Source organism: Salvia hispanica, chromosome 4 (genome assembly GCF_029641045.1).
Source record: "Salvia hispanica isolate PSC_SH4W2 chromosome 4, Shi_PSC_v1, whole genome shotgun sequence".
Classification (NCBI taxonomy): domain Eukaryota; kingdom Viridiplantae; phylum Streptophyta; class Magnoliopsida; order Lamiales; family Lamiaceae; genus Salvia; species Salvia hispanica.
In genome coordinates this window covers 3,676,408-3,704,303 of record NC_142695.1, presented here as the reverse complement: position 1 = coordinate 3,704,303, position 27,896 = coordinate 3,676,408, and the positions used below count along the sequence as shown (strand labels likewise).

The 27,896-nt window shown below is 39.2% G+C and overlaps 4 protein-coding genes across 5 annotated transcripts; 3 read left to right on the top strand and 1 right to left on the bottom strand.

The window, feature by feature from the left end:
- Position 1: 1 nt before the first annotated feature.
- On the top strand, positions 2–7,563 carry ISA1 (isoamylase 1). The gene is made up of 18 exons (XM_048091407.2): positions 2–427; positions 630–812; positions 949–1,041; positions 1,573–1,725; positions 1,992–2,083; positions 2,476–2,617; positions 2,700–2,807; positions 3,303–3,388; positions 4,084–4,155; positions 4,241–4,367; positions 4,772–4,858; positions 5,420–5,512; positions 5,637–5,795; positions 6,209–6,292; positions 6,607–6,687; positions 6,771–6,853; positions 6,932–7,049; positions 7,130–7,563. The coding sequence occupies exons 1-18, from the start codon at positions 65–67 to the stop codon at positions 7,391–7,393; spliced, it is 2,388 nt and encodes a 795-aa protein (XP_047947364.2). The 5' UTR covers positions 2–64; the 3' UTR covers positions 7,394–7,563.
- A 1,128-nt stretch (positions 7,564–8,691) lies between these two features.
- On the top strand, positions 8,692–10,179 carry LOC125193583 (uncharacterized). Its single transcript, XM_048091410.2, has 3 exons — positions 8,692–9,000; positions 9,130–9,379; positions 9,652–10,179. Exons 1-3 carry the CDS (start codon positions 8,893–8,895, stop codon positions 10,002–10,004), a joined length of 711 nt encoding a protein of 236 aa, XP_047947367.2. The 5' UTR covers positions 8,692–8,892; the 3' UTR covers positions 10,005–10,179.
- Positions 10,180–14,408: 4,229 nt separating this feature from the next.
- On the top strand, positions 14,409–18,217 carry LOC125196061 (proteasome subunit beta type-6-like). Of its 2 annotated transcripts, XM_048094422.2 has the most exons (8): positions 14,411–14,628; positions 14,734–14,810; positions 15,407–15,462; positions 15,716–15,788; positions 16,473–16,584; positions 16,976–17,049; positions 17,510–17,584; positions 17,863–18,217. In XM_048094422.2, exons 1-8 carry the CDS (start codon positions 14,517–14,519, stop codon positions 17,992–17,994), a joined length of 711 nt encoding a protein of 236 aa, XP_047950379.2. In that variant the 5' UTR covers positions 14,411–14,516; the 3' UTR covers positions 17,995–18,217. The 2 variants fall into 2 exon arrangements, with proteins under 2 accessions (XP_088913268.1, XP_047950379.2); XM_089057142.1 differs by lacking the exons at positions 17,510–17,584; positions 17,863–18,217 and adding an exon at positions 17,340–17,481 and having other exon boundaries at positions 14,409–14,628.
- Positions 18,218–18,355: 138 nt separating this feature from the next.
- LOC125196060 (auxin response factor 19-like) lies at positions 18,356–24,588 on the bottom strand. Its single transcript, XM_048094421.2, has 14 exons — positions 23,981–24,588; positions 23,628–23,740; positions 22,739–22,837; positions 22,575–22,631; positions 22,325–22,480; positions 22,155–22,239; positions 21,973–22,063; positions 21,737–21,901; positions 21,540–21,662; positions 21,382–21,457; positions 21,162–21,303; positions 19,261–21,071; positions 18,988–19,178; positions 18,356–18,899 (listed from the first exon to the last, which is right to left on the bottom strand). The coding sequence occupies exons 1-14, from the start codon at positions 24,042–24,044 to the stop codon at positions 18,764–18,766; spliced, it is 3,309 nt and encodes a 1,102-aa protein (XP_047950378.2). The 5' UTR covers positions 24,045–24,588; the 3' UTR covers positions 18,356–18,763.
- Positions 24,589–27,896: the final 3,308 nt, after the last annotated feature.

Genomic DNA, 27,896 nt, shown 5'->3' with positions numbered 1-27,896 from the left:
CACATCACTCTCTCTCTCTCAGTCTATGCAGAGTCGTTAATCTTCACAATCCGCATTTGCTCACATGGAGCTGCTCCGTTCTTCCCTCATTCCCAATTATCGCGCTCCCAAACTCACTGCCAAGAGCTATCTCCATCACCGCGAAAACGAATTGAATTTCGCAATTCCCAATCATTCATCCTCCAAAAACACCGGAGCAACTGCCAAGCGATGCGCAATCGTCAGTAGAGCGAGTGAGAGAGGCGACGCCGACACCGCCGTGGTCGTCGAGAAGCCTCCGCCGAAGCCGCGCCTCTTCAAGGTCTTCCCCGGCCGTCCGACGCCGTTCGGAGCCACGCTGAGAGACGGTGGAGTCAATTTCGCTGTTTATTCGCGCAATGCCGCGTTGATTTCTCTCTGCCTGATCAGGCTTCGGGACTTGCCGGAGGTAGAATTAACTGTTTTTCGTATTGCTTGGATTGATTTTTTGCGATGCGAAGTGCAATTTATGTATTGATGTATGTGAAATTAACGAAACATACGTTGGAATGGGTGGAATTAAGTGGTGGATACTGCAATGGCTTGATTACTGAGTTGATACAGAGTGTGTTTTCTTTAATTTGAGTTCCTGTTATTCTTATCTTTGGCAGAAAAGAGTGACTGAGGAAATTGCTCTGAATCCGCTTATTAACAAAACCGGAGATGTTTGGCATGTGTTTGTGAAAGGTGATTTCGAAGATATGGCCTATGGCTACAGAGTTAAGGGGAGTTTCTCCCCGGAGGATGGTTTCTATTTCGACTCTTCTAAAATATTGGTCGACCCCTATGCAAAGGTCAGTAGAGTCTGGCTGTTTACGGTTTGTTTGTTTCTCTTGTCATGCCATTGTTGGAATAGGGAGAATTCCCGTGATTTTTTATGAGTTGAGACCTAGACATATTGTAACTTTTCCATCTTTGGCTACAACGTAGGCTGTTGTGAGCAGAGGGGAATATGGTGCCTTAGGACTTGATGACGATTGTTGGCCTCAGATGGCAAGTCCGGTTCCTTCTATTAAAGACAAGGTATTCGTGAATCATGAATGTAATGATAGCCTACACTTATCTTTGTGAATATTCCTATATATGTCGAGTGTGCTGTCATGCTACTATTGGCAGTTTCACTGCTTCCAATGTGATCCTAGTTCATAAGGTTCAACTTCATATATGTCGCCTGAATCATAGCACAAGCTCATTTTTGTGGCTGATATTGAAAAAAGAGAGGATTATATGAGAACTTCTTGGCGTAATTAGGTATTGTCTTATAAATTCTCCAAGCTGTTTGGAAGGAAAATGTTTTGACAGTTGGTTTTACTTTGAGAATAACTAATGAGGAGCATAGCCCTAGCATATGTCTTTGGTTTGCATTAATACTTAAAAGGAATGACTCCTTTTTGTTTTTACTTACGAATTACAATGTTCTTTTATTGCTTCTTTTGATTCGTTATTGGAAATTTTCAGCAGTACATGTGGATTCTAAGATTTTTTAGTTCGCAGGAGGTTCTTCAATTCTTGGACATTTATTAAGTGATATTTTTACCCATCTTGATCATGCAGTTTGACTGGGAAGGAGATTTGCCTCTAAAGCACCCACAAAAAGATCTAATTATTTATGAAATGCATGTTCGTGGATTTACAAGGCATGAGTCAAGTGATGCCAAATTTCCAGGGACTTACCGTGGCTTGGTGGAGAAACTTGAACACTTGAAGGTATGACTCCAATTTTAAGCCTAATTTTCTTCAAAAAAGCTTATTTTTCCCCCTTCATAGTTTGTGTGGCCACTTCTACTGCATAGATAAGCAAGATGTACTTAAGCCTACACACACTTTACCAAAACTGCTTCTTACTGTATACTAGTAGTCTTGTTTATGCAGTCATAACATGGTAACATGGACTACTGATAATTTGATATGCAGACTTTATGTTTGAGAGGTACTGTTAGTTTACTATATGACATTGCTATATTCTTTTGCAGAAAATTGGTGTCAACTGCATTGAATTGATGCCATGTCATGAATTCAATGAATTGGAGTATTATAGCTATAACTCTGTCTTGGGTGACTACAAGTAACTTCTGACTTCCTATCTCTGACTTTAAATGTCATCAGAAATCTTTGGGTAGTGAAAACCTATATCTTGTAGTTTGAGAATAGTACTGCGATGCTTTCAGGAGAATTGTAAAAATCCAATCCTTTAATGTTGATTGCATTCCCTCTATCTGAGATGAAAACTCAGACACTTTTCTTAATATAAACTTATGAGGGTGTTTGCTGCTACAAGTATTGTAGCCTTTTCTGATACTGACTACTAAAAGTCACCTCATCTAAAATGTCAATTTATATGCCTTTAAAGATAGTTTAACTTTCTAAAATTGATGATCTTATGAACGTGACACTATATGATGGAATTATTCCAGAGAAATAAAGATCCTAATCTCCACAACATTGTTTCATGTCCAGGATGAACTTTTGGGGGTATTCAACGATCAATTACTTTTCACCAATGGCTAGATATTCTTCAGCCGGTATTGGTAATTATGGCCTTGGTGCAGTAAATGAATTTAAGTACCTTGTTAGAGAGGCACACAAACAAGGGATTGAGGTAAGAAAATCTGAATAATGAGTGAAGTATATTTTGTGGTGAGACTTTTGTTTGAATCCTCCAAATTCTTTCAATATAACAGGTAATTATGGATGTAGTCTTCAACCACACTGCTGAAGGGAATGAAAATGGCCTCACATTGTCATTCAAGGGAATTGAAAGTAGTGTCTTCTATATGCTTGCACCCAAGGTAAATCTATACTCATTATTTAAGTCCTGTGTCATTCTTGTTATTATTGTTATTTTCACGAAAGAGTATGCATTTTTTATGGAGGTACTTAATTTGTTTGCTGCTTATTTCATATGAACTTTGTATTTCATGTATGGTTGTGAAAACACACACCGTGTTCCTACTATAAAGTGTGGAGTGGTGTATTGGCCATTATTTTTTTTGTATTTTTTTTTTTCAAATCTTCCCATGATCCCATCATGCTTGTGATTGTGTATTTTGGTGCAAGGCTGTAGTGAATATCTATTGACTATCTGATGTATAAACCTGTTCAATAGCATTGTGTAGGTAGTTACAGATAAAGTTGTTGTATCTTTTTGTCTGGGCTCAACAGGTCTAGTTTCAATATCTTCCAAGTTGCATCAGACCAGTTTGAACAACTTAGAAATAGCAGGGTGGTTAGAATGCTGAAATTTGTACCCTGAAGCGATCATTCTGTAATGTTTGTTTAAACAGGGTGAATTCTATAATTATTCTGGTTGTGGGAACACCTTCAACTGCAACCATCCCGTTGTACGACAATTTATTCTGGATTCCTTGAGGTATATGCTCTCTCTCTCACACACCCTCCGCCTGAGAAGCTACATTATACATAAATAATGGTTCATCCATTTCATAAATGAATAAAATGATCCATACATAATCTGCTTACTTTGGCTGCATGTGGGGAAAGAAAAATGAAATTAAGTTCTAAAACATTTTGGATAAACTAGTACCAAATGCTATGATTTTTTCAAATAATTATTAAATTCTTTAAAAAATGTTTTTCTTCTTGGTTTTTGCAAGCTTCAATCAACAGGTTTTGTGTCGACTGCTGTTTACGAAAGAGCGTGGTCTCAAATCAGTTCATTCTATATTATTCATATTTTATGTTTGATGTGGTATGAATATTTCCACGCGATTTGTCTTTGTCGAAGACAAAATTGATACTATGTGAAATAAATTTTCTTTGTTATACCTGAAGCTTTTGGAATAATTGATAACATATTAATTACTATGTATCAGTTCAAAAGATCGATCTGCTCCCTTCTCGTTTATATAAGGATCATTAAAGTTTATGTAGTTTTTGAAGTAATAATTTTTTATCCTGTGTACCAAACAAAACATTTTATGTTTCATGGGCTGATCATTTTCAGATAGATTATCACTATTATATTCTGGTCATGCTTGACACATCATTTCAACTCATTAACATTTTTTATATGTATTTATCTGGCTTAGTCCTGATTCTTAACAGATACTGGGTGACAGAAATGCATGTCGATGGCTTTCGGTTCGATCTTGCTTCCATCTTGACACGGAGTAGCAGGTATGTTGTTACATCATCTTCCAGGCTTGAAATCTATTTATAGGTAATGGTCAGTCTCCATTACCCTTGATGTTGGTCTTTGCAGCCTCTGGGATGCTGTAAATGTATATGGCAGTGCAGTTGAAGGTGAGACAATGACTACCGGAACTCCTCTATCTTGCCCCCCATTAGTTGACATGATCAGCAATGACCCTATACTACGTGGAGTGAAGGTAGCTAGTCTGTTCTGCACTTATTTTTTTGTTCAAAAATATTTGGAGATCTGTTCTCCTTGTCCTCATTGTGAATGGTGAATAAATGAATTCGATTATTAGCATATATCACCTGGAAGGCTGGAAGTGGAACCTATTTGCATGAGACTATTTTGCTTCTCTTCTCCCAAAAGGATACTAGGATGACAATCAAATGCTCGCTAAAAAGGAAGATTCAGCCTCCATCTAGAATTTTCTGCCCACCCTCCATGAAAAACACCCCCAACAGCAATGCACCTTTAGTTCGCATTTTAGTATTGGATCTTAAAAGTATGCTTCTTGTTGTTAGCACGGCTCACTTATCAGAAGTTTTCCCTATAAGTTCTTGTAAGATAGCTGACTAAGATTTGTTATTCTCTGATCAGCTTATAGCAGAAGCATGGGACTGTGGAGGCCTTTATCAAGTAGGCAACTTTCCCCATTGGGGTATTTGGTCAGAATGGAATGGCAAGGTAAGTAGAGCTACTATATAACATGAAGTTGTTGGTTTATGGGTACTGTAACAACCAGCTCTTACTAAGCCCACAGTTCAGGAACCGCCAGTGGTGGTTTCCAATAGGTAAAACTGGAACCAGACCGTGAGAGGGCAAACCTAGTATATTATGTTACTTGTTCTATAATTTATTTTCGGTTTCGGTTCCAAAAGTAAAGGGCCTGGGCTCTTGTACTTGTACTCAATTTTAATCTTCCAAAAGAATGAATACTAGTTGGCAGCACAACATAATTAACCATGTACTACTCACCCAGTTTCATTTTCACACAGTTGTCCTATAAAAAGTCTAGCTCATACTCTCCCATCTTTATAAAAAATTTCCCTACTGTTGGCAGCACAGCATAATTGTCTGTGTTGCCAAATAATTTAAATCCTAAAATCCTTAGTAGACTGCCAGTGTCTTTCTTTTAAAAATGTGACCTTTTTAATGTGCTTCTGTCCCTTAGTTAGCCCTCTCTGGTTAACACCATTCCCCAACTTAATATATAATTATATATTTGAAGAGTACCTTTTTTTCCAGTACCGTGATGTCGTAAGGCAATTTATCAAGGGCACGGATGGCTTTTCCGGGGCAATGGCTGAATGTCTCTGTGGAAGTCCTAACTTATACCAGGTAACTTTTTTCACATGGATTCCTTGTAGAATACATTAAGAGTTCTACATTACTATATATATCTCTATACAGATTTTCAAAGTACATTGTACACTTTTCATTCCTTCCTATTTATCTGAATCAGAAAGGTGGAAGAAAACCTTGGAGCAGTATAAACTTTGTTTGCGCGCATGATGGTTTTACTTTGGCTGATTTAGTGACTTATAATGACAAGCACAATTCATCTAATGGTGAAGACAACAAAGATGGGGAAAATCACAATAATAGCTGGAATTGTGGCCAGGTATGTATTTGAGTTCTTAAAAATTGTAGTTTCAATACTTTTTTATCTGTGGTGAAGTGCTAAAGGGCTTGTGGTCAGATAGTTTCGTGTATCTTATAACTGAGCCCAATACCTAAAATTACACCTCTGTGTAGTATTATGATACAATAGATTTGGACAATATATATTTGAATTGTGTTTCCCAAGCTTTTTAAACCTATGAATACCATCTTGTTATGATTATGAAAATTGATTTTCCCTTCAACTAGATTAGTTTCTTTCTTAGTTTTGATTGTTGAGGCTAGCCAGTCATCTAGAACCATTAAGGTAGTTCTTGTCTTTTGAAGTAAGAATATTTTCCAATCTAATCACTTCTTTGTAGTAGACAGTGGAAAAACTTCTAGTCCTGATAGTTTCTTATGTTAATTCTCCAGGAGGGAGAATTTGTGAGAATTTCCGTGAAGAAACTGCGAAGCCGCCAAATGAGAAATTTCTTTCTGTGTCTCATGGTTTCCCAGGTAGGAAAACTCTGTTTCACTCACTGTGGAATGTGGAAACTAGCAATATTATTGAGTTCATATATCTCTAAAAAAGTCATGCTACTTGTAATGACTTCTGCAAATGTGCAGAGATTACACGAGCACGAGCCTCATATTTGTCTACTTCTTGTGTTGATAATACATCAACTTAATACTTCTTCTCCAGCATTCTAGTTTCTACCCAAACATAAATTGAAGTGATAATATGCATTTATTTTCTTGTATTCTTGTTCTTCCACAAAACTGTCAAATAATATCATGTCTCCTTCTCCTTCTGTTTGAAATTTGACCAGGGTGTCCCAATGATCTATATGGGAGATGAATATGGCCACACAAAAGGAGGAAACAACAACACATATTGCCACGACAATTTCGTAATCCTCTACTCATGCTCTCAGCATTACATTGGTTACTCGCTATCCCTTCCTGTTAGAGCAAAATTCCACTTTTTCTGCAGATAAACTATTTCCGGTGGGATAAGATGGAGGAGGCCTCATCAGATTTCTTCAGATTCTGCTCCCTCGCAGTCAATTTCCGCCGGTATCTCCCTGAAACTTATCGCCTTTCCTGTGCTTTTGCTTCAATGAAGCTCATCAAACGATATTTATTCCTATCCAGTGAATGTGAGTCGCTCGGCTTAAACGAATTCCCAACAGCAGAGCGCCTCCAGTGGCATGGCCATGCTCCCGGGGTTCCAGATTGGTCCGACACAAGCAGATTTGTGGCGTTCACACTGGTAACTTCACTTCCTCGGTCTGATACAAAATTGAAATCTTGAAATTCTTGTCTGAAATGGGTTTGATATGGGAATTGCAGATTGACTCAGTGAAGAGGGAACTGTACGTAGCCTTCAACGCAAGCCATGTAGCTGTGGTCATTGCGTTGCCAGAACGGCCCGGATACAAATGGGAGCCGTTGGTGGATACAGGCAAGCCAGCTCCTTACGACTTCCTCGCCAGTGATATCCCTAACCGAGAAGTGGCAGTCCAACAGTATGCTCACTTTCTTGACAACAACTTATACCCCATGATTAGCTATTCTTCTATTGTTCTCACACTTAGCCTCGACCTCACTTCATAGTTTACCTCTCAAAACTCTTAGCTTAATAATCTCTACTATTCTATGAAACTTAAAGGTAGTATATCTAGATAAATGGTAATTCTTTGATTAATAGTCGATTTTGAGATGAACTTGATTAGCTTGGTTTGATGCAATTATAAATAAGTCCTAATTTTAGGACATGGATGAAATCTTCCACTTCGCAGTTACCTTTTCTCATTCTGTGTTTGAGATTTTTTTGGTAGAATGGAAAGATTAATTTTATTTTAGCAATGTGTAGTCAGTGAAAGAAATTGAAATACGTGTTATGGAATTGTATGATCCAGATGAAATTTTCGATATCAATGCTAGCTAGAAAAGAGTAACTTAATACTATGAATTTCGTATACAAAGTACCTATTTTACTGAAATAAAAGAATATCTTTACTATATAATTGCAAGTTTTATAATAGGGTTGCTCAGCATTATCCATAAGATGTTTAAATAATAAATCCCTCTCTCTTAAAAATAGAAACATTTCAAACTGGACATCAATTTTTTCAAGAGACTTCATCCTTAAAAACAAATTTGTATTTTTAAACTGGAAACTGAAATATGTATTTTTAAAAATATGTATTTTTAAAAATAAAATGATACTCCTATATATTTACGTGTTTGGCTAATAGTGGGTATTAACGAACGAATTCAAGCGAAAACGTCAAATACAATAATTTTTTATTTTTATTCGTATCTATACATTATTTATAATTTTTATATTTAATGTGTGGCTGATCAATGATAACCAATTATTCTACCAACTTTATCTATAAATTGAAGAGATTTTAGATATTTAGCAGGCATTACTCTACATGGGTTATTTTAAACCTAAAAGTTCAAGTATATCCAACTCTCAAACCTATTTATTTATGCTAGTATTATACTCTCTTTGTCCCGCTTTAGTAGTCTCATTGAATTTTCTGCCATCTTTTTGTAAAAATTATAAAAAATAGTTAAAGAGGAGAAATAGTAAATTAAGAGAGAATAATATAGAAAATACTCTTATCTACATTATTGTCTCTCTTACTATATTATTTCTCCACTTTAACTATTTTTTATTATTTTTATAAAAAGAAGGCAGAAAAGTCAATGAGACTGCTAAAGCGGGACGGAGGAAGTAATTTTATTTGTCTTGTATGACTGTATCACATATAATAATAAATTATCGAACAAAATCACTTCAAAATTAAATAACTTTACAACTTTATTATTTTATAATTAGAAATAAAAAATAAGATTACAAGATAAGGACATTGAGGAGAGAGAGAAAGAGAGAGAGGCCACTCTCCCAGTTTCTGGAGTCATCTAGAAATCTATTGAACATAAATATCACTCATCAAAATAGTGTGATCATCCAATTCCATTTTACCCACTGCAATTTGCATTCACTTTTCACGCCAAATTCCCCTAAAACTTCAATTTCGATCGTCTCTCCTCCGAATCCATCCCCTCTCGCTCTTCTTCTACGTCTAATTGCGCCAACAATGGAAGCGAATTTCCAGCCGAGGATGAAAAGGAAAGACTTTGAGCATGTTAACGACGACGTCTCCGACTTCATCTTCTCCTCTCCCGCCACCAAAATCCGCAGGCTGGTAAGCTATTTTTTCTCCTAAATTGATCGTAGTAGCTCGAATTCCTAATTGCTGGAGTTCGGCTTTATCCTCGTTAGTTTTCAAGCGGCAATGTCGTAGTACTAATTTTTCACTCGCGTGCGAGAATAGGATGCTGAATTGCCGCCGATGATGATAGTGGAGGAGGAGCCTGAGGTCGCCGCCGCGACGTTCGACCAATCGCAGCAGCTCCTGCCGGAAATTAGCTCCAGAGGATCAGGTGGTTTGAAAATTGAAGAGTTGCCGGATTTGGGGGAGAATGATAGGGCTATTGTGCTTTACCAGCCAAGCACACCAATCGTCCGCTCTCCTTCCAATTTCTCCGTCTCCCTTGATCCTCGATTCATCTCCACGTTGAAAAGTAAGCCTAACTGTCTCGATTTTTTTCGTGTTGATTGCTGATACATGATTAAGCCTTCATGTTTCATCTGCATCTGCATTCAATTGGAAGTTTCACCATTGATCAAAATGTTAGGGTTAAGAAGTGGAGTTTAGCCTAAAATTGTAAATCACGGTTGATTAGGTTTTCATTCAGCAGAAATAGGATTTAATTGCTGGTAATTTTGAAATTTGTTTCTATATGCTGAGGAATGTGAAAACTGTATTTACTGATATATCTCTGATTTTTGTTAGATCAAGTGCTGAGATCAAGCTCTGTGAATTCTTGGAGACTAGATAGTGATGAGGGTGCAAAAGAAGATGATACTGATATATCTAGCTCAGGCAACGGGTGCCAAGCCATTGTCCCATGGCTTCCACGGCCTGCGAATGGAGATAACTCTTATCCCCAATTTGATGGTGGTGAAATGATGGAGGCCGAAGAGACTGGTGAGGCTACTAGCATGGATGTTGAAGATAGTGCAAGCATCCAACCAAGCGACTCTGGCTCGGTGCCACTGAGCCAAGGTTTACCTCAATGGCAGCAGCACTGCACGATCTCGCAGCCTCCTCAGAACACGGCAATGCCTATTGTATGGTACCGATGATTATTAGGTCAGGCGGTACACGGCCTTCATTAGAGCCCTTAGGTTAGCAGCTTGTTGGGTTGTGCTTTGTGTGATCTTGTCAAGTGATCATAGTAAATGGATTATCGTTGCTTCATGTTCAATTTTGTCTATTACTTTGTAGTTGCTATATGTGAAATGAAGCTTGATTGTGGTACTCCCTCCGTTCCACTTAAGATGACACGTTTACTTTTTTAGTTTGTCCCAACTAAGATGACGCATTTCCTTTTTTGGAAACTTTCTCTCTCCAATTAATACACTCAACTATCTTTTTCCATCACTATTAAAATATTCATCTTTCTTTCTCTCTCTATTTTAATATTTCCATCCACCTTTTCTCTCTCTAATTAAACACATTAACCAATAACTTCTAAAACCCCGTGCCAACTAAGGAATGTGTCATCTTAGCCGAGACGGAGGGAGTATTATTTTGAATGAGCAAACTTCAATAGTAGTAGTACTTTTTCAAGTAACACTAGCAATTGATTTGGAGATAAAAAGTGATTACTCTTCACAACTGTCGTGTACGATATTTTTGTTATGGAGATAAAAATTGACACATGTGTTTATTAATGTGATGATACGAACGGTTAAGAGCATCTCCAATGGTGCATAGGCCAGCAATAGGCCAGTCATTCTCTCCCCTGCCACGTCAGCAACACTAAAAAAATCCACCTGCCACATCAAATTTAGGCCAGCCATAGGCCATAAAAATAATTCAAAATATACTACATTTACGGAATTAAAATTACGATTAAAATATGGAATTAAATTTACGAGACATATACGGGAAAAATAATCCATTCCATTAAAAAAAAGTACAAAGATTTTTAAAAAAAAAGTACATGATTTTAAAAAAAAAAAAAGGGCTTCAACACACAAGCCCCGCATCGCCGTCGCCGTCGCCGTCGCCACTCTCTACTCCTCATCGCCGTCGCCGTCGCCGCCGCCGCTGCTGCCGCCGCCACCCGTGGTATCTGAGCCCACGTCGGAACCCGCTAGCCGTGCCCTCGCGATTTCTAAATCAACCCGCATGCTCTCGAGCATCTCGTGAAGAAATATCTTCTCCGTGGGTAAGTGGCGGCCCTTCACTCTTGCAAGGCCTTGTACATCTGATCCCGCGTATGGTTACGCGAATGGAGAGTGTACTCGAGTGGGGCGGGTGGGAGGGCGGAGGACTGGACCTCGCGGGGCGATAGGGGGGATCCGCCCCTCGCAGCCCGTTGCGACCGCTTCTGTCCAACCGGGCGGGGGCGACCAGTAAATGAAGGAGGGGATGGAAACTCCTCAGCATCCGGGGGGAGGTCGTGGGATCCGCCGCTGTAGTCGCCGCTATAGTTCAGTCGCTGCTTCTTCGGCCACCCAGCGTCGCACCCTGCCCGGAACATCTCGGAGTCCTTCAGCAACAAGAAGCACTCCCAGTAGGTGAACTCCTTATACTTCCCCGCCAAGGGGAACTGACTCTCGGCGATCCTCCGGGCGTCGTCCTCATTCTGCCCACTACCGAGCTGACGGAGGGCGTTGGCATACAAATTCGCAAAACGGCCCACCGCGGCCATGGCGCTCTCCCACCCCTTCTGGACTTCCTCCCCGCTGAAGTCCTTCCCGTGCGGGCAGTGCCTCCTATAGGCAGCTCTGATCTTCGCCCACATGTTGACGACCAGCTGGTTGTTCGTAACCAGCGGATCGTCGCACACCTCCAACCACCCCCTGGCCACCCTGGCGTACTTATCCTCCATCCACTTCCTCCGGCCAGGGGTGTCGTCAACAGCGGGCTGCGATGACTCGCCGACCGCCTTGGCCTTCCCCCTCGTCTTCTTCTTCGGCGCGGCCCGCCTCGCCGGAACGGGAGTATCCGGATCCCCGAGATCGATCCCCATATCATGCAATGACAGAAGGTTATCGCCAGTGAACTGCGTCTCCACTGGGGTCGACGTGTGAGACGAAGCCGTCAAAAAATCAAGCGAGGGACGATATACCGTGTCCCCTCCCGGTGACCCCTGCATCCACCCCTGCATACCGTGCTACATCCCCCCCTGCCACATCATCCCCATCATCTGCTGCAGCATCATCTGCTGCTGCATCTGGGGCATACCTCCCCACCCGGGCGCTGACTGCCCGCCGCTCCCCTGCCCCCCGCCCGGCATCCCCACGGCATAACCCCCGGGTTCCCCCCCCCCCCCCCCCCCCCGCACCCCCCCGGCGCACCGACCATCATCCCCATCATCTGATTCCAAGGGATGTTAAACCCCGGGCCCATCTGCCCCCATCCAGATCCCACAGGTACCGTGGGAGTCTGAGATCCACTCGTCACTGGACTGAACTCGTTGTTGTGATCCATCGCTCGATGATGCTCTTGTACAGAAAGGTAGAGAGAGAGAAAACTCGTTAAAACAAGTGGTGCAAATGAAAATGAAACGAAAATCGCGTTTATATAGGTTTTTTAAAAAAAAACAAAAATCGGCGTTGGGCGGTCGCTGGCCGATCGGGCCGCCACAATGGCGGCTAGCCGATCGGCCAGCGCATCGGCCAGCCCACGCCGGTCCGCTGGCCGATTTCACGCTCGCCGACTCCAATGGTTCGGCTAGCCGATCGGCCAGCGCGACGAATCGGCTAGCCGGTCGCTAGCCGACCATTGGAGATGCTCTAAATGACCTTATTTTGAACCTAATAATCTATAAAGAATTGAAAATAATTAAAATTCATCTCTCTCTATATCTAAGACTCTAACCCTATATGTCGCCCCTTCCATGCAACCCACAACCATTTCCTATTGTTGGACGACCACCGATCCGAGGCCCTCATCAACTGGAGCGGATCTCCTGCTCCATCATTCCTACTCCATTACTACTTCGTCTCTCACAACTTAATAAAATAATCTTATACTAATATGTAAGTTGTGGGAGGTGGAGTAGGAGATGGAGTATGAATGGTGGAGTAGGAGATCCGCTCCGCTCATCAACAATGTAAACAAGCTTTGCCTACCATCATCCTTCCGTCGCCTTGCCACCACTCGCCCCACAAGCTCCCCTAGCATAAATCCAAGCTGAATATCACCATATGCATCATTTCTCGAATTATATGTGTTATCCTTAGCAATTCAAACAATAATCAAAATTGTCACTTAATTCAATTTACAACTAAAGTTCAAATTCTCAAAACCACGTGATTGCCTAGTTTTTTTCGATTTCTGAATTGATTCGACCGTGTTGAGGCATTGTAAAAAATGATATAGGAAAATAGGGGGACTTAATTTTGATTCTTCAACACGAAACCTTGATTTTCTTTACCCGAAACGGATTCGAAAGTCGATTTAGTGTTTCCAAAATTTGACTAGGGACCTATGATTGCTTCCTTGCCGCCAAATATTCGGAAAGAATCCATGACGTATGGGAATTGCACCACTCATTGAGCGTTCAACTAGGGAATAAAATGAGATTAGAATCCTATATTTTGAGGATTTATTTAAAGAATAATTGATTATTTAGAATTAAGGAAATGTATACAATTAAGAGGGAGAGATATTATATCAATTGAGGAAAAAAGGCAGGGGTGGTGGAAAAGCATCGCAACAACGACATTTAGGGTTGTTTATCGGAGATGCGTGAGAGAGAAAATTGCAAATGAAGATCGCAAAGAGAAAAAGAGTAAATGGATGAAGGTGTGAGAATAAAAATAATAATAAAAAAAAAATAAAGAAACAATGTTATTTATGTTTTCCTAATATGACGTTGTTTTACTCATTGCATGACCAATCTATGTACCCCTAAGAGCATCCACAATAGCGGACGTCCAAAACGAATGAGCGACCGGTTAGCGGCTCGTCCGTCGCGTTCATCCACTATTGTAGTCGGCAAGCGGGCGACAGACGAAGGGTAGGACGAGAGGTCGTCCGTGGTGGGTTGGTGTTAGCCGATCGCTCGTCCGTCCGCTATTGTGGTGACGTGACGGACGAGCGGAAGGAGGAACGCATTTTTCGATTTTTACTTTTATTTTCGATTAGTCTTAGTGCTAGACTATTATTGTGCAGTGGTTAGTCCTAGTGTTGTGACAGAAGATATTTTTAGTTAGTTCTAATGCTAAGCTATTGGTTTGTTCGTCCTCCTTTGGATGCTCTAAACTTTTAGGGTTGCCAATTGTGTTTCAATTTCCCCAAAATTCTTACGGCTAAAGAGCAAAGACAGATGTGAATAATTAAAACTTCATAATTTTTCATTCAAAATTTGAAAAAATAAAATTTGACCCACAAAAGTTTTCAAATAAAAAACAGGGCACATTTGCAATATTTTGCTTTAAATTAGGGGCCAATCCATAATTCCTACAAATTGAGGGGTCAAACCTCAGGAACAAAAGCTTCTTCAGCAGCACGAAACTCCCTTTTTATTGTTTTTTCTGCTCTTCCTACATTTTCCCCAGTTCCTCGAGTACGAATTTCTCTGTTGATAATTCCTCACTTCACACATATCCCAATCGATCTCCAATCTGAGATTCATCATGGACTCAATTTACAACGATCTGAACGCTCCGCACTCGATGGGAACCACCATCATCGGCGTCACTTACGACGGCGGCGTTGTTTTGGGCGCCGACTCTCGCACCAGCACCGGTACCTCTTTCTCAGATCATTTTTGCTACTTTGTGCAATTTTTTTTCCGTCATTATGTTTCGGTGCTTATCGGTGTTCAATTCATGTGTTGAATGTATTTTGTAGGAATGTATGTGGCGAATAGGGCATCTGATAAGATCACTCAGCTGACCGATAATGTCTACATTTGCCGCTCTGGTTCGGTAAGATCTTTGCGTTGTTGTTTTTTTTGTTTAATCGTGTTATTATTGGAAATTATAGGGTTTTGCTATGTTTTCTAGGTTTTGGAACAACCTATTGCGGGAAGAAATTGTCTATGATAGTCCATAGCTAGTTTTGATCTTCAAAGTTTCATCTAATATATTTATACAGAAGCCAAAGAGTAGTTTTTAGAAGGACTTTTGTGTTAGTGTGTTTGAATTGATATAAGCAAAATTTTATACAATGTGTTTATAGCACGCACTTGTTTACTGAGTAATAGGGGCTGAAGCTTCTGTGTATGTAGATTTGGTTTTTGGCCGTAGTTTAAGTTATAATTGCCTTTTCTCATGGATTTAAGCCTTGCTGCTTCATCTTTACTGCCTCCTGTTATGATCTGTTGATGCTACCAAATTTTCATATCAATTTCTACTGATGATGGTGATGGCCATGTACAGTTCAATTTATCATCATTTTTGGCTTCTAGTACAAAATTATGGCCTGAAGCCATAAGCTCACTCCTTGATAGATAAGCTGCACAATTGGATAGGTTTGCCTTCCCTTTGTCTAAGTAACACATTTTGCCTTGTTTTTTTATCAGGCTGCAGATTCTCAGGTTCTTTCAGACTATGTCCGCTACTACCTCCATCAACACACGTAAGTCCAGACAACAACTATCATGTATTGTCGCTTGATTAATTTTTTGTTGTCCATGCACAAACAACCAACCAGTCCAGAACCTAAGAATTGAAGAACAGCAAATGTCTACTATAGGTTGTATGAATAAATATATGCATAATGGCTAATAGACACCCTTCCTTCTGGATTTTACTAAATTGGTTTCATATGCTAGTAAGGACTTCTTAAGATGTTAACTAAATGACACCCTTCCAATTGTTCATGGATGCAGGATACAGCTTGGGCAGCCTGCAACTGTAAAAGTTGCAGCGAACCTTGTCAGAATGGTATCTTACAATAACAAGGTTTGTCAAATGCTCCCTTTATCCTTGACTTGTTGATCTATGTTCATTGCAAGTACAATCTTATGATAATCCATATACAACAAACCTCCCTTCATCAAACTACAAATTCATCCATTTCTTCTTATTACAAGATGTCTGGGAAGCTTAATTTGTTACCTTATTTATCAATTTCTATTGGCTTGATGACTTAATGTAAATCTACCTTCTGACCCAATTGGATCTCATATATTATTGCTTTGACTATAGGCCACAAAACCTCTTGCTAGTGAAATTTGTTTTGCTGCTGATAAAGTCTCCTTTCATTTTTGCCACATTGGTGGTTTCTTATAGAAATAAGAAGATGATGGAGGTTATACTGTCTATTTGTCATACACTCAATATCTATGCGATGTAGCAATTTTTAAATTAAATATTGTGGAGTAGGCTGTAGGCACACGAGAAAAGAATAACTTTGTAGTTAGTCAAAATTCACTTGATGATTTACTGAACTGAAATGCAATGTTTATATACAAGATATAACTGGGTCCCTTGATGAATAATGTTTCTACATATTTGAACTCAAGCTGGTGATCCTTTTTTAATTTTTCAAGCTGTTTGTGCTTACTTTTATTCGTAGTTGTGTTTGGATGTAGCAGCATATTTTGTATCTAGTGTTGAGTTTATCCCAAACAATTGGTTTTGCAGAACATGTTGCAAACTGGATTGATAGTTGGTGGGTGGGACAAGTACGAAGGTGGTAAAATTTATGGAATACCTCTCGGAGGAACTCTTTTGGAGCAGCCTTTCACTATTGGAGGTTCCTTCACATCTTTTGATCTATATCTGTACTGTCTGGATTTAATCTGTACAGAATTGTTCAGATGTTCGTTATATCCTTAACTTGAGGCTGTTTTGTTCCTATGCTAATTTTTCTAGTGGGAAAAAAGCATGATTTTGATATTGTTAACCTTAACTTGAGGCTGTTTTGTTCCTATGTGAAGTTTCTTGAAGATACTTTAGTCCATAATCTCTATTGGTGTTGGTTTAACAATATAAGTAGGACTAAGATATTCTAAGTTTTCACTGGATGGATTTTTCAATGGTGTAAACCCTCAGCTACTGGTTCTAACTTGCATGTCAACCTTAATATTTCCCCCTTACTTGTGGAGGCAGTTTTTTATAGCAATTCTATTTTTTTATATCTCCAGGATCTGGCTCTTCGTATCTGTATGGTTTCTTTGATCAAGTATGGAAGGAAGGGATGACACAGGATGAAGCTGAGGTGGGCATTATTTCCCAATTCCTATGAACTTGCTGAGTTTAGAGAATTTGTTCCAAGAAATAGTTGGAACTCTCCTTGTCTAACTTACTTCTAATCTGTGACTTTGAGATCGTGTGACTAAGATCTCATTGTTCACACTTCCCTCGTGTGATTAAGATCTCCCTTTGCATGCTTTTGTCCTTGAGCAACCTGAAGTTTCTCAAGTGATTTGTGTATTAGTCTCGTGTTTTGTTCTCCTCTGCAATAACTTTTTATCTAACTGATTTTGGATCTCCTTGACATTCTTTCAGAAACTAGTCGTGAAAGCAGTCCCTCGTGTGATTAAGATCTCCCTTTGCATGCTTTTGTCCTTGAGCAACCTGAAGTTTCTCAAGTGATTTGTGTATTAGTCTCGTGTTTTGTTCTCCTCTGCAATAACTTTTTATCTAACTGATTTTGGATCTCCTTGACATTCTTTCAGAAACTAGTCGTGAAAGCAGTCTCTCTTGCTATTGCTCGGGATGGTGCTAGCGGTGGTGTTGTCCGCACAGTGACTGTGAGTACCTTTTTGATAATGAACCATACTTCCTTGTTAGATAGTGAATTTAAATCTTAGTTGTGCTGTGTTGTCTGCTCCACCTATGTTATGAATAGAAACGGCAGGTATTTATGTCTCAACTCAACTAGTGCGCGCGCGCGTGTGTAGCTCTAAAAAAAGTTATAGGTGTTTTTTTAGTTGAAAGCAATATTGTCTTCTCATCCAATCTTCCATCAAAAAGCTATACTATATTTAACGGCGGTAGAAATTTGATAGTTTTGGGGTTGTTATTGCAGATTAACAAAGATGGGGTTTCCCGGAAGTTCTTCCCAGGCAACACACTTCCGTTATGGCATGAAGAGCTGGAAGCCAAGGACTCCCTGTTGGATGGTTTGTCTGCCGCCAGTCCTGAACCAATGGTCAGCTAAATCGAGGGTCGTCCAAGCCACTATCTGCTCTACTAAGCCAACCATTGGTCCCTCTATCTATTATCCACCCATGTACTCATCCTAGAGATTTATCAGTTCACTTTGTTTTCAGAGTTCAAACTTTCCTTTCAAATTGAAAACAATAACTTCGATTTGCCATTCCATCCTTTTGTCACCTCACTCATTTCGTAATTTATAGAAACTGTTCTTGTAACTTGCATTACTATGAGTCTGTGACTGTCAATTCTAGTAATAATCCAATAATATCGGATTTTTTGTTGGGGCATTGGATTTGATTAATTAACATATAAAATGTACTAACTTGGCTTGTCATATATCTCTAACCTTGTAAACAATTAGATTCATTCAATGCCATCACAAAGCGAACTCAAATTATATCTAAAGGTCTATACAATTCGAAACTATATAATGCATACATAACTCAAGCTCCCCCCCTCTCTCTCTAACCAAAGATGGTGAAATGTGCAATCACATTAGGCCATCATACCTCTTAACAAGACCTCCATCTATATCTCGGCTAGTCCTAAAACACATGGCGTAGCACGATGCCTGAAAAAAGACTCGGCATAGATGCTTAGCCCGCCCTCACGTCCACCACTAATGAAGCCACTTCTTACCCGTGGCCAACGATCACCGTGCCCTTCCAAGCCGAGCAGGATCATGGACCAAGGGATGAAGTGTGTTTGTTGGTAAGCCATTGCAATGCTTTCCATGTGGAAAAAAGAATAGTCTAGAAAATATATCACAACTAATTCAAGCCATTGTCTGAGCTACTACAAGCTTGATTTGGAAGGACACTGTTCCCAAAATCTCCATCCAAGCTCATCTGCTGGACCTCTTGAGGCGAAAGGATCTTTATGCAACGGACACAGTTCACGAATTCCCTGCACGAAACACGTAAAAATTGTGAATCTTGATGTGTCAGGTGTGGTAGAATACAGAATGATGCAGTGAATAAGTGAGAGAACATACTCCCAAGGATCGTCGCCTACTAGCAAGACGTCGTTCTCATGATCCACATACACGAGTTTCCAGCCGATTCTCTGCCTGTCCTCTAATTGTCCCTCTATACCAAACCTACGAGCCAAATCTTGTTTAAGCTCGTCATATCCAGCATAACGAGTAATGTCAATTGATCGTCCAACGGCCCCTCGTTTGTACACCTGCGAGAAAGCATTTGCCAAGTTAGACTAAGAAAAAAGTCATTCATCAAACCTACTAAACATGGGGTTATGATTAACCAACCTTTGTGTATGTCCTCATCCGAGGTATCTGAGGCGGTGGCCAAGCCCCTTGGTTCATGAAGCTACCGTCATTTATCGTGGAATCAATGGAGTTGAATGTCATATCTGGAACTCCGAATGACTGTGAAACCATGGACGATGATAGCTCAGCCTTCTGGTTGTCAAAGCTGGAGATCATGCCTCCTCCAGACGGGACATCAGTTGCAAAGTCTTTACCCGAGCCTACCATATCCTTAGTGATCAACGCATCAGGCATCATTGGCATTCCTAACTGATTCTCAATGTTGGCCCCAAAAGGAAGACTGTTCCTTGGGTCGCCCTGGACTTCTCCGTCATGGCTTGCATCTCTAAACAACATCGACTGGGAATTGAACGACATTGAGTTGTTGTTCGGTGGCATGTGGAGATCATTCTGAGAAATGACTGATGTTGCTGACGACGAACTATCCAAGTAGTCTATTTGCGTTCCAGCAGGGTCGAGATAGGTTTGTGATGCGAAGAAACCTTGGTTTTGGCTCTTGGACACGTTCAACGAAGACTTAACATCGCTCTTCTGCTGTAAATCCTTGACTAAGTTACTGCTAGAAGGCAAAGCCTCCAAAACACTTGTATTCAACTGAGTGACGGAACACTGAGCAATCTTGGATACGTTTAATGAAGGTTTGACGTCGCTCTTCTGCTGTATATCCCCTACCATTCCAGTTCGTTGGTTTTTGCCGTTCATCATCAACTGAACTCCATTTGAGCAGTTATTTGTGGATGGCGAAGTTGAACAGGACGGGATGTCGTCTGTGACTGCTGATTGACCTCCACCGGCAGAAGGCTGAAACGTATGCCCCACATGTCCTGGTAAATCCGACATCATCCCTGGTTGCTGCTGCTGCTGCTGCTGTTGGTCAGGTTTTGGTTGCTGAGGTGGTTGAGCGAAATGAAGATGTGCTTGGCTGTTATTCCTCGTCATCTGCTGGGAAAGAACGTGAGACTGAGGGATCATACTGGAAGTTGTCTGAGATGCGTCCAGCATTTGGCTCGTTGACATAGGCTTCGAAAAGCTCGGTGTAACATCTAACTGCTGCTTCTGATGATCTTGGAGCTGCGACAGTTGAGGCGGCTGCTGCATCGCCATCATTGATTGCTGCTGCTGATGATACTTCTGCATAAGCTGCATTTGCATTTGGTTCTCCGGCATGTGCAGCTGTTGGCTGATGTGATCAGACGACTGTGGCTGCATCGGGTTTTGTTGCTGAGAGTGACTAAACATCTGCTGTTGAGACAGATTCTGTGATAGATTCATCTGTAGCTGATGGCTTAGAAGAGACTGTTGTTGAGCTTGAATAGGGTTCTGCGACGGAAGCATCTGGCTCTGAATTTGGCTGCTGTTAGGCAACGTCTGGCCGATTAAGTTCTGCCTCGATTGAGACATATCAGTCAGCTGCTGCTGCTGCCCTGGCATAATTGAGCCCAACGGGCTCAACGTGTTAGACTGCAGCTTCTGCAGTTGATCTAGCTGTTGAGCCGGTTGTGTTTGCCTCTGGGCGTTGAATTGCAAGTTGTTCTGCTGAGGGATTTGAGCCCCTGGCATGCCTAACTGCCGCGAGATATCTGCACCAGTGAGATTTTGCAGAACAGAACCGGACAACGGATTCATATAGTTGGGTTGCATTGAGTTGGCAAGCGACGGGTTTTGCTGCATGTTCATCCATTGAGCCAAGCTCAGGCCGGGCAGAGCTTGGGGTTCTTTCATGCCAAAGTCGTCACCGAGCCAGGGCATCGTCCTCCTGAATATGCTGTCGAGATCAGGAGCTTCATCGTCTACAAGGAGAAACCACGAGGCATGTGTCAAAATCAGCACACACATTACATATATGCTTGCAAGGGGAAAACTGTGTATGGCTTCCTTACCTGGCATTCCTGGCTGCCTTGGGCGCTTCGGACGGAAGAAAGGAGGCGTGGGGCAGATAAAGAATGGGGCAGTCACGGGTTCGATCTCCCAGATGGAGACACGATTACGCTTCTCACCAGCAGTGGACTCATCCCAACCAACCTGCCCATAGAATGTCACACAAATTAGCAAAGAACGAATGATTTTGTGCAGGAAAACGAGTGAAATAAGCAACGTTACCTGCAAGTTGCGCCACTGGGAGTTCTTCCATCGGACGCTATCCAGGTCGCTGATCCCGGTTATTGTACCCATATATCTGCAGCATTCATGATTCTTCAGATCAAGCTACTAGGCAACAAAATGAAAAACTAAGGTGGAAATGTGGCGGTCTAAACTACCTTCGTGTCCCGGATTCTTCTGTTTCAAACATCATCCGAAATCGCATGCCAAGAGATATCTGGCTACTGCAAACCGCTTTATAGTACTTGGCCAGAGGGATGACAAACTCCGATGGACTAGCCCTGTTCGCGTTCAAATATTTGATAAGAAATAAATAATCGTGGATGTGCTAATGGAGACTCGTAACTGAACTTACCTTGGATTGTAAAAGACGGTGAAAGGGCTGTTGTTGGCAGCAGCATGGGCAGCTGCAGCTAGGATACCAATATGCATGCTGTCGCTCGACAATACTGATGATGATAAGTTCGTTGGTTGCCTGTTAGCACGCCGTATGCCTAAAAGAAGCTGCTGTTTTTCATCCCTGCGTTTGCAATCAGGATAATCACGTCAGCAATCGCAACTATTTGATTAAACTGCTTTGCAATTCATTACCTGATAAACAGCACCGAGTCGCCTGCAAACAGCCTCTTTCCACTCACGAAGAGACTCCATCCCGTTGTAAGCAAGTGACGCTTTGGTTGTCCTAAATTGAAACAGAAAACGGTCAGTAACGCTCTTGTAAAACTATGTATGTGTGAACGTTTGAGATAGTGGCTGGTGTGAGTAAGGCTTACCTCGGTATATATGGCGAAATGTCCAAACGCTGTCGTGTAAATCCCGAGCAACAATCTCTTGTGCAGGAGGTTGCATAGTGAAGTCCTGAAACAACACCTCGATTGTAAGAAACACGGCACAGTTTTTGTAAGAACGAGCCGAGAGAAGTCAGAAGATGCCTCGTACTAACCAAGGGAGGGAAAATCTTTTCTGCAGCACGACGAGGCACGGAGAAACCCCCATGAGTGCTAGTATCACTAGCAGTCAAGGTTTTGCAGAAGAATTCAGTTTGGGGTTTATTTGCTTTCATTGACAAATCAGACCTCAACAAAGCATCCTTGTCAAACTGCAACAGATAACAACTAAAATGTTAGTACTAATATAATTTTTATTTATTTTTAGTTACTTTTTGACAAGAAAAATCACGTAACGAAACCTACCGATGGCACTGGTTGGAGTGTCATCTGCGCGTATACTTCATCCGTTTCTGGATCAGCCTAACGAGATAACAAGAAACAAACGCACACCATCACTATTAACAATCTCAAAAAAAATAAAAACTAACTACATTCGCGAGCGAACAAGAGATGGAAGGTGATTGTACGTGAAGGGTGACGCTGTGAAGACGACACAGTAGCTTCGATGGAAGATTAGGGTAGCTTGGGATTTGAGCATCGACATCCTTTTTCATCGAAGCAGCAACCTTCAAATCCAAAAACAAAATTATCAGGCACAACCATGACTTCCATATGAACAAAGAGGAAAGCAATGGTGAGTTCAATTTTTCTTAGTTCATTCCTCAAAGAATAAATCATCAACTCCATAACAGTTTCAGGAAGTCTGTTTCTTGATGCCTTAACATGTCAAAAATGAGTAAACAGCCTATTTTTTAATTATTAATTATTATTGTAATTAAATAAAGGTTCAACTTATGAGTATATCCATTTACTCAGCTTAATAAGAAAATCTTGAATAGTTACAAATATCAATTTGTAAATTATTATGGAGTATTATCATATTTTAAATGATAATTCTAGTATTTACCATGATGTTCAAACATGAAAAAAAAGCAACTTGGTAAAGTACGCACCCCCCTTCCCTAACCACCACCACCAAAAAAGAAAGGAAAGGGTAAAAAATGGCCCATCCACCAAACCCACACCACGCGCACATTAGCACGTTGCACTAGAAATTGTCTCTATTATTACCAATCTGTCTCTTATGCAAACCAAAAGGGTAACTCTGAACTCATATCTCCAAAATCCACCCAGCTCACGATAGCAAGCACATTCAGACCAACCTTTTTAATACTCCTACTATACTTTAATATTCTAACAATAAAAGTAAAAAATTAAAAAATAAATAAAAAGAGAGAAATCGGAATCTCGCATGTGAGAAAATCATATGCCAGCAGCCACTGACACAAGGCGCAGGCTAAGCATACACGGAACCATAAGCGCGCACGTTAGCAAGGAGAGAGAGAAGGGGGAAACCTGCTCACTGTGGCCTTGTGGGAAGTAGACGACGTGGGTCCCAGCCACCGGCAGATTGACCAGAGGGCCGGCGCACGCTTGCCATAACTCTGCGTTAATATTCTTCTTCTCCACTGCAATTTCAGTAACCCCCAAATCAATAATTCTATCATTCCCTATTCCCACTCTATATTCTTTAACAACAATAACAAATTCAACTATGTTTGAATTTAATTTAACACACAAAGAAAAATGCACGAGGAAGCGCGGCTCAGTTGGTAAGACGCTTCGACCCGAGTCACGATGGATTGACATGAAAGTATAATTGATTTTTTTTTTTTTTTAAGAAAATAAAATGGAGGAGAGGAGGAGACCTTCAACGGCGGCGGCGGCGGAGTTCGCCGGCGACACTCCGGCGCCGGAGCTAGCCGTCTTCATTTTCTTCTCTTTTTTATCTGTCCTCCGCCGGAAAATAGGTGGCCGGAGTTTATCTCATCTCGCCGGAGAATATCCGGCAACGAAATCGCCGCCTCCCCCACCAAAAAAGATCCGATTTTTAGCCGTGTGGAAGTGATCAAGCAAGCAGCTTCCACCTCTCTCCTTCCGACTGAGCTGGATCAACCGGAAAAAGAGGAGGAGCGGCGGCGAGGGTGGAGAGAGAGAGAGGGAGGGAATAGGGAGACAAGAGGAGCTTTGGAAAAGGAGGGGATGTTGAGGATTACGCAGACCAAATGCTGCAGTTTCGCCTTTAATTGCCCCCCTTTCACACACTACACCGTCCACACACACCTTTCTCTTTCTCTCTCTCTATATATATGTATATTAGCCTGTCTCTATATCCACGAAAGAAACCACAGCTTTTAATTTCTTCTTGTTCTTCTCGATATAAAAGAAAACCCCTTTATGAGTGCTCCGATTTGCCCTTTTTTCTTTTTTTTACTCTCTCTCTCTCTAGTTTCTCTCTCTGCATTTGCTATTGCAATTGGTATTTCAGTATTTCTACTCAAAGTTCTCACCTTTTGATAATTTATTCAGATGATGATGTGTAATGAAGAGAGAGATGGTTGTGTGCATTGGTTGTACGTTTGCGTCTATCTCTCTCTCAGAATATTATTTATATTTCTCTCTCTACTGTTCTGACTATGGCCCTCTACGTTGACTTGGTATTGTTACATGATCAATTTTATAGCATGTGACTACGCTATGTTTGTGGTTATACTATGTGAATTTGCAACTTCATTATTTGTAGGATTAAAATTAAATTCGGGTGAAAAAATACCATTTGCAAAAAAAATATGAATACCTATTACTCCCCCTTCCCCAAATATTATCCCAATTTGACACGACACAAATTTTAAGAAATATAATAAAAATTGAGTTAAAAAAATTAGTAGAATATGAGTACTACTTTCTCTATTAGTTTTATAATAAAATGTGAGTATGAATGAGTTAGTAGAATACATAATCCACTATCAAAAATAATAAAAAGTGAAATGAGACAAATCTTATGGGATAGACAAAAATAGAAAAATTGAACAAACTCTCCGGGACGGGGTGAGTAATTTTTTAATAGAATATGGAATCTACTATCAAAAATAGTAAAAGGTGAAATAAGACAAATTTTATGATGGAAGAAAATAGAAAAATTGGACAAACTCCCTGGACGGGGGGAGTAATTTTTCACTCTTTCCTTCCATCTCGTGACCGAAGCCAATAAATCATTTTTAGGGAACAAAAATTATATAGTGTAGGAAATTTTGAAGAAATTGTTTGTTTTAGTAAAAAAAATGATTTAACTTACGTGGGATAACCCAAAATAAAACACAATCATGTAATAAGATGGAAGGTTGATGTGCAATATATTCTTCATCCATCATTAGCATATCATTTTGCGACTTTAAAATATGTCATTGTATATTTAATTTCAATTTTTATATATTTAATAAACAGTTTATTTTATTTATATTTTATTATAAAATTAATGTATATAAAAATGATATTCGATCTATTAATATTTTTCACACTCATTTAATAGTGGTCGATGGAGAGTCGGAGATATTTATATTTATTTGATGATGGACATTGATTCTATAATCATCAAGCACATATACAACCACATGTATGATCAGATCAAAGTACTTAAAAAATGAGATAAAATTTTAGTAAATGTTTTCTCACTTGACTTGTCATTTTCTTATGGAGCTTCTATTGTTTAATTATATCAGCTGAAATTATTCTGTGATGAACCAATAATAAACAAGATCCGGCCTATTAACTTCTAATTTAATTTAAAACCAAATTAATCTACCCACTCTCATTTTGTTATTTAAATTTTTTATCCCATCATTAAAAAGACCTTAATTAGAGTACTTGTGTAAATTAGCTTCATTTATTGAAGATGTGTACGATTTATGACAAGGTGATAATTATTTATCTATAGATGGCTTCTTTCGATTATCAAGTTGCAATAATAGGAGTACTATATTTGAGGTATAAAAGTGAAATTTAGTTTGTGGGGTAAAAGGAGGATAAAAACAAAAAATAAAATTTGAGTTGTGCAATTAAATTGAAAGCTACAAACTCTTGAGTCTTGACCATCTATTGACCTATTGACCCATCATATATTTTGGTATAGTTATTATAACATCGACAATGAATGAAGAGTGAATATTTTGGCGATTTTGTCGATGTGGATCATTTTTTTTATAGATTGTCGAGTTAGATGCACGTAAATTATTTTAATATTAGCAGATTGAAAATGTTATCTTGCATATGATTATATATTACTGAATCTTAATTAAAATTTCTATGTTGAATAAAGTATTATTGATTATTAATAAACTCTCACTATAGATCTCTTAATTAATGAAGTGAGTCTGTTGTACATTAAATCGAACACTAGTTTTTACTCAAAAAATAATACACCTCTAAATAATTAATGATGTACTATCATGTATGTGTGGAGGTTAGTGCAATTATAAATCATAACATTAATAATCAAGCGAGTTTGAAAAGGGAGACTTGTAATAATAGCTATTATAGACATCATAATTTTTTTGCCTTGTTGATAACATTTCCTTTTGCCCTTTTTGTTTGCTTGTCTTCTAACACATCATATCCTAAGTTATGCAACAATGGAGTTTTGTGGTTTTTTTAAAAATACGAATAATAAAATAGATAGATCAATAAGATTACTCTTGAGCTAGGAACTCCTCCTAAAAGGGTAATTTATGATCAGATCGACATATTGAAACACATGCATGTATCAAATTCTTGAATTATATGATAATTAGTATCTCATATACGTCTTTGATTATAAATAACAATACAAATAAGAGTGATACTATTCAGCTATAATAATAATAGTAATAATAATAATAATAGTAATAATAATAATAATGAAAATGAAAATGAAAATGAAAATTAATACAAATAATAATAATAATAATAAATGGATAAATAAATTAATTATCTTATTAAATGTCCAAATCTATTTATTTATTCTTGATACATATAATGGTTTTGACTCAAACAAATGATATAATAACTACAAGAAAAATTATACTTATTAGATGATTCAAATGTTTGATTACTAGTACTAAACAATGGCAAATATATTATGGCTGAGTAATATAACGCACAAGTTAACTATTGATTAATTAATCGCATAAGCCCGTTGAATAAGCAAAGTCAATTAACTTTTATCATGAAAGGCTACAACTATAAGGGTAGATCATCAATAATTAAATCAATTAATTTGCATTAACTATATTAGTAAGGTTTTCAAACAATTAAATCTCATTATTAGCGTACTCATGATGTTTGACATGCTTGGATAATATAATTACCTATAGTTCATAATTAATGATGGTAAAGTAAACTATAAATAGTTTATAAATATGACTACTATGGAGCTATTTACAACGATTTCTAGGATAAATTTAAAGAGGGGCTATCGTTATCGAAAACTAACTCTTTTGACCATTTAACGTTCGTTGCATTATCTGTTTTTATCTCATAATTCGTCACATCTAATTAATACTATATGACTATTTTTATCTATTGATTTATAAGTGGAACTATATGACTATATGAGTTTAGTACTATTATGATTGTAATCAGGATTTAGTACATATATTAGGATTAAGTACATGGAGTATATATTAGGATTACAATCATAACAATTAACTAATCAACATTTAACTAAATTACAATCATAATAGCACATGGAGTATTATATTAGGATTAGTTTTTAAAATCGGATTCACAGTATAAATTCTTTCGGACAAG